Source organism: Haliaeetus leucocephalus, unplaced genomic scaffold (assembly GCF_000737465.1).
Source record: "Haliaeetus leucocephalus isolate CR32 unplaced genomic scaffold, Haliaeetus_leucocephalus-4.0 Scaffold351, whole genome shotgun sequence".
In the NCBI taxonomy this organism is placed as follows: domain Eukaryota; kingdom Metazoa; phylum Chordata; class Aves; order Accipitriformes; family Accipitridae; genus Haliaeetus; species Haliaeetus leucocephalus.
In genome coordinates, this window is record NW_010972787.1 from 7,046,372 (window position 1) to 7,060,735 (window position 14,364).

At 39.7% G+C, this 14,364-nt stretch overlaps 1 protein-coding gene across 1 annotated transcript in view; it reads left to right on the forward strand.

The window, feature by feature from the left end:
• The window catches only part of KL (klotho), a 49,174-nt gene that overhangs the window by 28,284 nt on the left and 6,526 nt on the right, over positions 1-14,364 (forward strand). Inside the window, exons 3-4 of the mRNA XM_010572809.1 lie at positions 7,984-8,494; positions 13,146-13,414. Of these exons, the coding sequence (XP_010571111.1) occupies positions 7,984-8,494; positions 13,146-13,414 (780 nt within the window). The remainder of the gene's footprint in view (positions 1-7,983; positions 8,495-13,145; positions 13,415-14,364) is intronic.

Below are 14,364 nucleotides of genomic sequence, written 5' to 3' on the forward strand. Positions count from 1 at the left end.
GGTGCTTTTTTCATCCTCCTTGTTCAGCACATTTGTCTGATGATTATCAACTGTTGCAAAGTGGTGTTATTGTCTTGTTTTTTGCCACTTACTACAGCTTGTGCAGTTCTTTGTGCTTGCTTTTGTGGATTACAACTAAGTTCGCCATGCCTTTTTCCCTTGTATCTTTTTTGTCGTACTTGAATGTGTCGGGATCGTTGGAGCCTGGCTTGTCCTCCAAGAGGTTCATGCTCTGATAGAGGGCTTTGCAGGTCAGTCTCAGTTCTGGGGCTTTTGTATGTTTACGTAGCTCCAGCACGCCCAAAACAATTTTGATAGCAATGATTATATCTTGGTCTTCCCCTAAATACAGCCTGAGCATTGGGTCCCTGATTCCAATCAGTCAAGTCTTTTATCAGGGACTATTTTAGCTCCTTTCAGTACTGCAAGATTGTCTCTCAGCTTTAAATCACTCAAACTGCTCTGTACTTTTATCTTCTTTTTGTACTCTGTTTAAGAATCTCTCATATCTTGAATATTCACATGGGTCACAACATTCCTTGAACTATTTTTGTGCAGTTCAATGATTAATCTTTTCTGTCAGAGGTAACGGAAAATAATTAAACACATCAAGTGTCTCAGAAGCACTTGTTGTCAGAAATAAAGCTATTTTTATCTCGTCTCCCATTGCTTCTCAAAGTCAAATGCCGCTTAATTCTTTTCTAGATGACCTTTATATTTTCAGAGACTGTTATGTCTTGGGAGACTTCAAACTGCTTTCCCAGCCCAGTCATCTCTTGGTGCTTTAGTTTATTTGGACAGGATTCCGACTCCAGTGGTCGTGCCAGCCTGCCTGTGTGGTGAGTGGAGGGGAACAGGCACTTTTCATCTCACTGTCATCTGGGCATTAAAAAATGGCTCTAGGTGAATTGTGGCCTAGAAGCTTTCCCCTAGCTGTGCTTGTGAATTGCTCAGATGCAGGTGATGACAAAAATTAGGTGAGAAGAGTGTGTCATCCCCTCCCGAAGGTGAAAGTCTGTGTTTGCACAGCCTCTGATGGTGATGGGGGGATTTGCAGAGTGTGTTGCCCGGTCCAGCTGCCTTCCCTCTGGCTGCCACGGCACAGGGTACCTGCCGAGCAAGTGGTCTTCCAAGGCAGGGTGAGTCTGAGACAGGCTTAACTCCGGGCTTGTGCCATAACATCTAGGCTTTCTGTACTTCAAAGAGGTTTCCTGCAGCAGTCACCTGACACAACGAGATCAAGGGGATTTTAGTTTCCTTTTGTCATATTGCGGTCACTTTGTGTCTCTCTGCTGCATATCTATCTGTAATAATGTTCACTTATGCTTTTGCATACAGTATGTGAAAGTACAAGCCTTCCCAGACTTTCATCTGCTATAAAATTAAAAATCAAAGTCTAAAAATAACTCTTATCTCCTTCCTTATCTTTGGGGTGGTTTTTTTTTTCCTTCTGCTAATATTTTTTGAGTACCTGCAATGCATCTTGATGCCTGTGGCTTAACTTCATGCTTTCAGGTTACCTTCTCCTTCTTATTCTCATGCTAGCAAAGCTACTCTATTTTGCCTGTGATGGGGAGGAATGGTGTTTTAGCTAGTCACTGTGCCTTCAGCCAGCTATTTAGTGCCACCTTTGGTGCTTTTTCTGTAGAGGTATCATACCAAACAGAGGCATTGTTCTGGAGTTAATACACTGCTCTACACCTTGAGGTACCTGGTTTTAATTTTTCTTCTTCTATGCATGTTGTAATATCTCTGTTCCCAATTCTTAAAATAGGAATGATATCGCTTCCGGCCTTATGTATGGCAGACATAAATTTGTGTTTGTGAGGCATCAGCATGTTACAATGACCAGCACAGTGTGAAGAACAGTGACTAAATTGTACTGAGAAAGGAACTGGAACAAAACAGTGTAGTTCAGGTGTGTGATCAATACTTAAAGCTGTAATTGTAGCAAATTTTACATTAAGTGGTTATAGACTTAAAAATGTTCACTTGGTGTTCTGTGTACCATTTACAAGCATAATTCTGGTCCCAGGTTGTAGAGATTGGTCAAAAATACCAAATTTATTTAATTGATCATCTGTGGTAAAGTTGGCTAAGAGACTCTAAAAAGAAAACTAGAAAAATACATATTTGGGAAGGAATTATATAGGAAAAATGAAGTTACTGTATGACTAACATACTATCTGTAGCAAAGTCCTGTGCTTTATACATGAAGATATTATCTTACCAGTTTTGAAATACGGGAAAAACCTTAAGCAATTTCTAAATAACTTTATCTGTTACTCAGTATTAAGAATATAATTTGCTTGTGAAAGAGAATGTTTGCCCAAAGACCGTGTGGGTAAAACCTACTTGACTTCGGATTCGAGGGTGAACCATTACATGAAATGTGACATCCTTTGTTGTAGCTTTTGATTAAAATACTTGCTTTTGATGACACGGGGGGGAAAAAACACATTATGTTTTCCCCTTCTTGGTACAAGGCACATTCTGACTAATCATATACTAGACTTTCACATGTCATTCCAATAATTATATCCATTTCAGAAGAGCTTTTGATGTGGGACTGAATAATGACGTTTTTGTTGGAGGTACATCGTTCCGGTTTCTAGTAATCAAAAAACCTTCCACATCTTTCCAATTAACTCTTCTCTTTGTATTGCTAAATGAGTTTCAGTAACACTTTCCTATGCAGTTTCATTAACATGCAGATAGAGAGTTAATACAGGATAGTTCATCTGAGCATGGAAAGCAGGGTATTTGTGCAGTTTATTTGTGAAATGAATGGTATTATTATTGGTTCAGAAGACACACAACTTAAAATCGAGACAACTTGTTCTAGAGGAATGAGCACAAATTATGGAATCACAGTGTTCCCAATTATAATTCTTGATTTGCTCTTGTGAAGGTTATGCATCATGATAGATATAACTACTGAGAACTTGCAGAATGATACATATCAGTGCCAGACTCAGGAAGGTCTTAATGATCTTGGGCAGGAATTTAGAGGGGTAGTCAGGCAAACAAACGTCTGTATATTACTAAATTGGCTTCACCTAATGATTCTTGGACTGTGTAGGTCTGTCCTGCAACAGAGTAGGACATGACTGAGTCAGATTGTGTAGCTGGTTTGCCTGTGTTGAATTATTTCTGCTGTCACTGCAGGAATTTGGACTTTGTATGACTAGCCCATGCTATGGCATTGCAGGGGGCTTTTCTGCCTTGGAAACGTGTTTGACACTTCATCAAGGCTCAATTTTGGCATTTGACTTTGAGTCACGCAGAGATCTCTTTAAGGCTGATCAATGACCAACGTCAAAGAGTTTCACGAATTGAGTATAGTAGAGTGTGGTCCAAATAGATATATTGGGTGGGAAAGTCAGGGGAAGAAGAACGTATCAACTTGAAAATGGGACTGTATCAGAGCCTGAAACATGACTGAAGTACAGACATACAAATGGGCATAGCTGAGGACAAGCTACATCTGGAGCCTTTTTTTCATTTTCATGGTGATGTAAAACTTTGTGATTTTCTTAGTAATGAAAGCATCTTAAGGGTAAGGTAAATGCTGTTTAAAAGCTTTCCTGACAGTCTGTTCCTGAAGAATAAACACTAGTAAGCACAGAGAACACCCATCCTAATCTGCAGCTTTCCCAATACCAGCTTAGCTCAAGTCTCAGCAGGTTCAATAATACAGGGTAGTATCTCCCAAAAAGGTGTCAGTCAAGTGTTCGGTATCTAACAATATGTGCTACTCTCTGAATGCAAATAATAATGACAAGACTACCCAAATTTAGCAGCCTGGAAACAAGCACACAGGTTTTAGCAGTTAGTTCTGCTCATAACACATGAGTGACTGCACAACCCTTCCTAGACCTGGTTTGTAACCAGCCTTTTTTAGTAAGGTTTTCCAGTTAAGCCAAGTGATCTGTCAGCACTGCACAACCGTCTGAGCTAACAAGGAATGAAGTAAGACCCTTCAGCACCTTGCAAAACCAGGGACATGGAGTCATTGCGCTGTATGTCAGTAAAAGGACTGAACTGTGGACTGCCACGATCTTAATCCCAGTCAGCTGTGAACTAAAAATAGGTACCAATAGGTAAGTCACTGAGATTGGGAAGATTTCAGGTAACTATAAAGGAACTGATGGTAGGTTGGTTCCTATTTGTTTCTTCTGCACATGATCTGGGAGGCTAAACTGCAGTTTCTAGGTAATAGACATCTAGAAGGTGTCATTTGTCCCAGCAGAGGTATAGTGTCACTTGAGCTACCCTAGGATATTCTGCCTGGCCTCCACTTGCTGCTCCAGAAGACCACGGTCTCCCATTGGGTCCTGAATCATGTCTGCCAGCCTCATCAGGTAAGGCTTCTCAAAAAGGTCTGGGCACCTACATTAAATCCTACCGCTAATCCATACAGTTATGGGACCTAGGTAGTGGTCCTGCTGAGTGTGACGGTATGGCTGCTGTACTGTACTGGGGAATCACTCGCTAGACTCCATTGAGAAGATTGAATTGGAATGGGATTCCATTAGCTTGGTATAAGTAGTGCCATATGAGACTTCCCAGGCTATTTAGGACATCTGCATGGAAAAGGCAGATGTGACCTAAGCCTCTATTGTTCTGGGGTGGAAACTAGATGCCTGTGTTCAGGCAGCTGTGTGGAGCCTGAGATCTCCATTGCCTGTAGTGGGATCTTGGGCATCTAGCTCACATGTGGACAGTGAAATATGAAGTGTCTTCAGCTCAAAATGAGTCCCACCCTAGGAGTGGGGTTCATTTGCCTGAAGACAGGTATAGGTGCAAATTATCATTCGACACATTCTGTAGTATCCCAGGTGTCTCTGTGGAGCTGAGAGATGTGACTTAGGATTTATGGGAGACTGGACTTTCTGAAACTGGCTGGAATTCAGGCTGGAATACTCTGAAGTCTCTAAAACTGCATTAGACACCTAATTTTAGGCAAATTAATTCTGTCACAGATCTCCATAGAGACTCTCTGCTCTCTCACTGGCTTCTTCCAGCTTTATTTCTATCTGGTTTTGAACTACATTAATCTATGTCCACAGAGCCTGGGGACTTTGATGCACTGTTTTCTATGTTTAGCTGTTTTTTTATGGAAATAATACAATTCCACTTCATACACACTCCAGAGGGCAGACATTTAAGTGGGCTTCTTCTCGCCTGCTTTCATCTCTCTGTAGAAGATGTGTTGTCTAAACTGAGTAACAGGTTTTGTCTGTCATCAGTGGAAAGAGATGGACTCCTGAAGAGTGACTCACCCTGTGTATCTTAGACAACAGTCTTCTCATTTTCTATAGAGGCAGACTAGATGACTTGCTTAGAAAGTAGCGTGAGATAACCCCACATAGCTACTTTTCCTGTTTTTTCATTGCAGTGAGAGAGTAAACAGCACCTCCTTATCTGTGTAGAGGGATAACCTGTGGGATTCCTTTCCTCCTTTCTTCCTGGTAGAATCAAAGCTACTAAAATGCTGGAAGATCTTTCTCCACTGACAGGAATAGGGAGGGCCGAGGGTCATGGGGCAAATCCTCCACAGCACTCGAGGTGCTCTCTGGGTGGGCAGCATACTTGCAAGTGCAGATGACAGAGATGAAATTGTGTGTTCAAGAGTGTGCATGGTGGTATCTTAACATTTGAGACAGGAAATCTGGAGATGAGTCAGGTCCAACAGAGGAAGAATATATGGCTCCTTTATGAGTGAAAATTTGGGTGTGCAAATTTGAGTTGCAAGTGGTGGCACATTTGTTCCCAATGGTATTTTAAAAACGTATTTAAAGCGTTGGGTGTGTAGCGTTTTGGTCATGATGCATAATGTCTTTTGTTCTTTCATCAGCGTAATAGAGCTTCAGTGTGAAGTAAAATTAAGTCTGTGCTTAGGTCAGCTCTCATTTTTGACATGAGACTTTAAAGTGGTTACTATATTTAGTTTCTCACTAGCATCAAAATCCCTTGTATTAGTATAGACAGCTGGTAGGACTGCATCACATTTATTTGAGCTATTGATGTATTATAAATGAGAGCATGTATGCTGAAGTTTGCAACTGAGAGCTTGATTCAGGCACACGCACATAGGTGTGTACTGTGATTCACAGTTTCCGAGATTGTTCTCTTTGTGTTTTGGTGACCACTCTAAAAGGGCATGGGCCTAGTCTCCTCTAGAGCTGGTGTCAGGTCTGTACAGGTGTTTTATATACCCGATGGTGATTCAAAAGCAGCAGGTTTTTGTATGGGGGCAGCTGAACCGAGTCTTGATTATTGATCTTACCTTTAGTTGTCCTTCACTTCCAATTGTTTTTCTCCCAGCAGTGAGAATTAAAATTCTGCAAGAACAGTAGAATGATAGAATTCATTATTTTTCCTGGGTAATTAATGGTGTGTGTGTCAAAAATGATTAATAATCTTAATTGCTTAATGTTCCTAGTAATGCTGTCAACTGGAAATCATTGTGGTTCAAAGCTTGAATGGTAAGAGTGTGTGAAAAGGAAACTGTGAACAGCAGCTATCAATAAATTACTGATAAAATTGCCAACATACCAACTGCATGGAGTGGAATTATAAGGCTTTCTATATGGCTTATATTCCAGGGAGGGCTAGAAATGCTTGTGACATTTTGATTAATAATCTGTCATATATATTCATCACACCTGTGACTGTATGGCAAGAATGGAGGTTCTTGTCATCACAGCACATATGAACAAATACTAGCTGATAAGTCTTAAAATGCAAATGTAAACTGGGAATAGTTATTAGGTAGGCTTTATTCTAATGAATAGATCTCATATTTTTTACCTTTTTATCAATGACCTAGAAAAAAGCATTACAATTTCTACACTGTGTAGATGACAAAAAGATGGGATGTTGATTCATAGAGCAGTCAGAATTCTTTGATAAGCTAAGTGCAAAGAAAAAATACATTTTAGATGGTGAAGGGCTCTGGAGATACGGTAGTTTAGGTGAGCATATGCTCGTAGTGTAATGCTATGGCCACATAAGCAGAAATACCGTATTAAATTGTCTCTGGTTTTACTGCTGGCAAGACTACCACTGGCATATTATGTCTAATTCTGCTTCTACAGTTTAAGACAGATGATGACAAATTGGAAGAGAATCAGAGGAGAGCAGTGAGAATGATTAGATAGCTTGAAGCTATGCCTGAAGATAATGCAAGGCTCCAGGAACTTAATCTATTTAGCTTTCAGAGGGAACATCAAGAGGCTGTTTCAACTGACTCTGTAAGATCACGGGAAAGAAATTTGGTAGAAAAGATCTCCTCACAGTAACAGATAAAATTATACCAAGACAAGTGATTGAAATCTGATGCTACAGGTAAATAGCACATTTTAATAAAACAAATCAAATTGAATTATTGGAATAAATTTTCAGGAGCTATGGTAGATTGTTTTTCACCAGACTTTCTTAAATCCAGATTGGTAGTTTTTCCTATACTGTATGTTCTGGACCAAAGAGGAATAAGTTCAAGGGTATTTCTTTGTCTTGTATCGTTTGAGAGATCTGGGCAGTTCTTAAGAATAGACCTTCCTTCTTTATAGATCTGTGAATCTACAGATAAAGTGATATTCCTGTAATGAAAATATACTTTGAAACATGTTCAGTTAAATGCATTTTCATTTTTGTAAATACTGGAAGTATGTCTGAACTCAGTAGTAAAAGTTAATAAAGGTGTCTAACTCGAAGTGTGTTCAGTGTCTTGGAATAGTATCTCATGGAAAACTGAGATGCTGTTTTCCCCAACCAACTAGCAATTTCTAGCTGATATATGGTATTAAAGAAAAGTTAATTAAAAACGTTGTAATCTGCTGGTGAATGAATTAAGGCTGAGCCCTCACATGCTGTGTTTATGTGGTTACTACATGTTACTGGACATGAGTACTTGAGATGAATTGTGTTACTTAAGATGGAATTTCAGGTGTATTAATTAGTGTTTCTTTTCAACAGGCCCATGCTGAAGTCTGGCATCTCTACAATGACCATTTTCGTCCAACTCAAAGAGGAAAAGTGTCCATTGCCCTTAGCTCCCACTGGATAAAACCTCAACGTATGACTGAAAAAGACATAAAAGAATGTCAAAAATCCCTTGATTTTGTGCTCGGCTGGTTTGCTAAGCCCATATTTATTGATGGTGACTATCCAGAGAGCATGAGAAGCAACCTCTCATCTCTGTTGCCCGAATTCAGTGAAGTTGAGAAGAAGTTTATCAAGGGAACAGCAGACTTTTTTGCTCTGTCTTTTGGAGCTACCCTGAGTTTCCAGCTTTTGGACTCCCACATGAAATTCCAGCAGCTGGAATCAATAAGCCTGAGGCAGCTCCTTTACTGGATAAGCAGTGAATATAACAACCCCCAAATATTCATTGTGGAGAACAGCTGGTTTGTTTCTGGTAGCACCAAGAGAGATGATGCCAAATATATTTACTATCTCAAAAAATTCATTATGGAAACTTTAAAAGGTAGGACTGAGGTTATATTAATATGTGCTTGACAAAATCATAATGCAAAATAGCCTACAGAGACATGTTGAAGAACCAGGCTGAAAACTAATTTTACATTCGTCTAACATTCATCTTGGCACTTGTGAAATGAGACTCCAAATCCCTTTCCTGGGTTTGTTCTTTTCAGCTCTTGAAGACCCTTAATATCGGCAGATAGCATTTAGTGAGCTTGATGCGGCTGTCTTTGAAATCAGTAGGAAAATTTCTGTTGTCTTTGGTGGGAGGAAGTGCAAAAGGTGTGAACTATGCTCTTAATTTACTGTGTTACTTATTAATAGTTGTTTTCCATATCTGAAGATATATGAATGCATACATACAAAACTTGAGAATATATATGTGGGAAGGTAAATATTATGCAATAAGAGTTCTGCTGAAGAAAACGTAAGGCTGAAAGAATACATTTTTAAATGAAGAATTGGAACCCTTTCATTCTGCATCTCAGTGTTGCCCTTGTACAAATTTTACATTGGTTCAGCTCTGGACATCAATCACAATAATCTGAATTTACATCACTTTAAAGAGAACTGAATGTTTGAGATTATATAATCTAAATTATTTAAATTGTTAACCTATTATTTTTTTCCAAACAGTAAGAGAAATACACTACCTTATGTGAGAATTCTTTTCTATTTTCCCATTTCCTTGTGGCAAAACAGATTTTTTTCAATCCTAGTAGTCACCAATAAGTTGTTGGGGTTCCCATTTCCACTTCACTGTCTTTTAGTTTCTTAATTTACAGTTTAATAATTGATTTACTTGTCTACAGTTTACTGTTCTGGTTTTAAAAACAGTATTATTGTAGCTATCAGTTCAGACAAGATAGCCATTGTGTTACATTGCCATTTTCATAAAAGGGATGAGCAAAAATGGCTTTCGTTTTAATCTCAGCACTCATGAAGATGCAGAAGATTCCCACATTTGTTTCATCTGCTATTCCAGAAACTTAATTCTGCAAGTAAATTACAAGGTGAATAAATGCGTGAGCCAGTGCATCCAAAATGGGAAGAATGGAATGCAGAACAGTTACTAACTGTTGCATTTAGAGTATTACTTGTTTGCATGAAGTCAGATGAAGAGCTCATCTTCACAAAGGGGTCATATTCCTGTTACCCATATTTCTCCTTAGTTTGTAAATTGCTGGGCATACATACATGGATCTGCCTTTTCATCACAGCTAGCTGGAAACAATCTCAATTTACAGAGTTTCTTTCCTTCTAATGTGCCACTCAGTAAATAATAACAAAACAACAACAGTATGACAGTCTTGTCATATTAACTTAAGAATCCTAGCACTTGGCTAAACTTCTACAGAAAAAAAAAGAGGCGCAGAGACAGACTGGATCAGCAGATTGGCATCATTATGATGGAAATTATTGCACCCAAATCTCCTGCTGTTAGAATCTGCAAAATCCAACGTAAATATTGAAGTCCTCTATGCAATACCTAGGGGAATTTAGTTGAGAAAGATCCACAAAAGGCATCATGTTGGCTCTGAGCAGTCTTGTTGGACAACATTAAAGACCAAAGACAAAGGCACACGCTGTCTCTCTCAGAGACTTTCGGACACGTCTAGCCAGTGCAATAAAGCATTGTAATGTAGAGATTCGTGAGCTATTTACCGCAAGATTCACTCCAGCAGTCACAGGGCAGTAAAATGGCTTTGGAGCTATAGCAGTGAGAAGCAAGAATAATTAATTTAGACCCAGGGCCACATAAATGTGGTTTTGCTGCTTCTTAGATCTGGCCAGTATCTTTACCTGATTGTGTATATGCACTGGTTCAGACAAAACTGCTTATTTCTATATCTGCGTTAACAAGTAAGTGCAGCCCTGTTGGAGCAAGCCTGTAGAGTAAAAAGAGTTGGTGTTGAGGGCTTGGTGTACATGTGTGCATTCCTGAAGCCCATTTCTGGATTAATTTTACCCCAAAGGAACCCAGGTCATGCAACCTGAGACCACTCTGTGATGTGAACCAAAGTGTGATAAGGGAATGAGGGAGATTTGTGTGTGCTCCCGATTTCAGTTGAAGTGCTGATGTAGATATCTATTCTGACACTGCATGCTGTAGACAAGCTCCGTACATCTTTTTTTTTTTCTTTTTTGGCTCTTGGAAAGGATGTCTTTATTTGGGATTCACAGCCCTAAATCTTTTTACTGTTTACTATTATTGATCTTTCTTTTTTTTTTTCCCCAAATACCATTTAGGGTTGAATAGAGTAAATAGAGCTGTAATATAAAGTAGTTAAATATTAATTAGAGCTGCTAATTGGTTGGAGATGTCTTCTTACATGGGTGGGTATCTAACCACTTTCTGTAGGGTCATATTCACTTTCCTGCTCTGTCTCTGGTGCAACAAATAAATTGATTGTTCCTTGTGAAGTGGAGCATGTTGACCAGGAGGGCATGCGAGCTCCTCTGTGCCATGTTGACTAGCGGAGGGACTAGGTCATCATCTGGGGAGTTAGTAGGTCTGAATTCAAAGAGTTAAGGAGAACAGCCAGGTCCCTGACAGGTCAGGACTGAGCTATTCTCCGTACGTCCAGAGGCAAAACATAGATCCCTGGGCACCTTCCACATGGAAACAGGGGCTGCAAGCTTCACACCTCACCTTCACGCCCTGGGGTTGGACAGCAGCTGAGCAGAGGGTTTTAAGGATCTGTATTTGATGCTACGGCTCTGCCATGTTTCCTTGGACTATCTGTATACTAGTGAGCTAAACAGAGCGTGAGCTGAACTGCTGTTTAATTTTTAACCCAGTTCTGGCAGAGTTCTTGCCTGCACAGTAGCACACTTCTAGGCACACTGTAGGGGATTGCTCGGGTCAGGAGTTATTTCTAGTAGGTAGTATGGACAAACCCACTCAGTTTCAGAAGCAAGGACAGTTTAGGTTTCAGTCAGTCTGTCTTGCACACCAACAGACATAAAAAAGAGGGGAAATATACAATGGGAAAAAAAAAAGACAATAATTTTCATTGTGGTTTTCAGTAACAGGCACCATCCGTGTGGGCTACTGTGTTTGAGACTTCTAAACTTTTTGGAACTTCCAAAAATTTTTCAAGTTGCTTCTTTCATAGGTGACCCTTAAAAGTTAATACATTTTTAAAGCAGGATTTGAGGAGAAATTTTTATGAGGTGCTCAGAAGTGTGGGAGTGCTGTGTGATGACTTACAGAAGGGGTGAGATGCCGTTCAAAGAGAAATTCTCACTGAGACCAGTTCACAAAGTGGACCTGTATTGGCTTTTACACTGCTGGTATGACAGATGTCGTCATGGATCCATGCAGAGGTTAGAAAAATACTGGCATTTGCCAAACACAAAAGAATTATGCCTTCAGGAGGAGAAATATTACATTTCCTTAGACATTTTCTCATGACCTCTGGTAGAGACTGGGCCAAATTCATTGCTTATTTAACCGCAGTTCATTTAATTGATTCAAACAGGGTTATAATCAAGAATCCATGTGGTCCTTCATAACTGATTGTAATGAGGTACATTAATAAAACCAGGAAATTAGGATCTTGATATTCTGGTTGCCTGAAATAACGCTTTCAGTGTTAGTAGGCTGGAAAATACTATGTTCAGTCAGTACCCAGTTTGAGTTGACAGAAGATGGTGAGTAATAAAGATAAACTCTGCTGGCTACAGAGCCAAACTCAAGTTCAAAAGAACTTTTAAGAATGCACTTAAATGCATTGCTGAATTAGGGTGTGTCTAATTATGTAATTAAAATAAGCACACTCCTTTGTGCTTTCCTGAAGCTGAGCCTTGCCCAGGAACATTTTGCTGAATCTCAGTGTTTAATACAACTAAAAGTGAGTATCCTTTGGAATCTTAAAATAAAACTGTAATGCTGGCAATACTAACAGATGCCAGTAGACCTTGATACTAACCTTCAGAGTGTGTGGTGATTCTTCAAAGTCAAACAGTTGACCTAGAACATACACATATTTTTAGAAACCCTTGAATATTTAAGCTGGAAAATGCTATGCTATAAAAGATACAAAGAGACAGAATTATCAAATAAAGAGGGTCTTCCTGCGTTATCGCTTGTACTTAAAATCTGTGGTAATAAAAATTCATCAGCGCACCAAAAGTGTTGTCAGGGTTTCCTCAATATGTGTTTGTAGTGGAGGGGAAGGAGAAAAAAAGAGTGTGACTTTTGTTCGCATACAGGGTAGCGCTGCGTTAATGGCACTTAAGCTACCCGGAGTGAGCTGTGGTGCGTGCTTAGCAGAGTGCAGTGCAGTGCAGTAACTGGCTCAGTTGCTGCAAACAGTTCTGGCGTGCTCTGCTCCAAGGCTGAGGTTTGTTTGGCACGCCTAATTAGCAGCACTGCTCAAACCACTGCTGCACTGCTTCTCTTTCTAAATCTGGCTTGTTTAAAGCCAAGCCAGGTACCTCTACTGCCTTGCACAGTGCACCCGTGACCTAGCAGCTCCTTGAGTGCCGTTGAAATATCTTCCCTGAACGGGCTTTGAGGCAGGCCCTGAGATACTTATCTGACCTACTGCATTGTTCTTGCACACGAATACCGCAAACATTGCTGATACGGTGTAATCTACAGAGGAAAAATGAGCACTGCGATAAGTTTGGTTTTGTTCTTTCCTCAGCCATCCGGTACGACGGAGTTAATGTGTTTGGCTACACAGTCTGGTCCCTCCTGGATGGCTTTGAATGGCACAGGGGATACAGCATTCGACGTGGACTGTTTTATGTTGATTTTCAAAGCCACGACAAGAAGTTGATGCCCAAATCTTCTGTTTTGTTCTATCAAAAGCTGATAGAAAAAAATGGCTTCCCACCTTTGCCCGAAAACCAGCCCATAGAAGGTGTTTTACCCTGTGGCTTTGCTTGGGGAATTGTTGACAACTACATTCAGGTGAGTCTGATGATAAAGCCGACAGGCTGTCCAGCCAGATCAGTGCACAAGCTCATATTGATAAATTTGCTGGATAGAGTGTCTTTGCCAATATATATTACCACAGTGCTGCAAGGAGATGGGTACAAGGGTTTTGTGCCAAACACTGTGTCTCTCAGTCTTTACTAGCCTTTCTGCGTGTGACCAAGGCGATACAGTCAGATTGAGATACGATAAAGAACATCTTAGAAAAACATACGGAAATTGAAAGGGGTCTGATGCTCATCTTCCTTGGACATGTTATGTGAACAGTTACTGGAAGTCAGTCCTTTTCAAATGGAAGTTGATTAGATCTGCTAAAGTGTATTTCTAAATGTCCTAGTCTATGAAATGGGAAATATTACTGCTTTTTCATGTCCATAATTTTAATGGTAATATATTTGTCTGCTGTGATAATATGTTTAGAAAACTTCCTGAAAGCTCTTAAAACTCCACTGGCATGTTTCTACATCTTATGTGTATATATACTTGTACTGTTGTTAGAGGGCTTTTGTGTAAAAAAAAGTAAACAATATTAGATTTAGAAGAAACTTCTGTATTCCTTCTTTGTCATTTTGTGTAGTACTGTGTCTGATGGAGGCCTGCAGTGCCCCTGGGTAGCACCTAGCTAGATCATGGATCCAGTTCATAGCTCTCACTCTTTATTTCAACTAAATCTGATACTTTGGGAGAATCTTTCAAATTTTAAGACTTCATAGCATGAGTAAAATTTGTAGCTTAGTTACGGTCTCTTTAACAGTTTGGCTCTGTAATTCTCAGATGCTATTTTGGCTTGCATGGCTTCTTTAACCACAGTAAAGAGGTGTAGTTAAATTCAAAGCTGAGGTTTGATCCAAGAACAGAATTTTTAATTTATATTTTCCACAAAGACAGAGTCGTTCTTAAGGGTAGAGTATAGGGGGCTTGTTTGT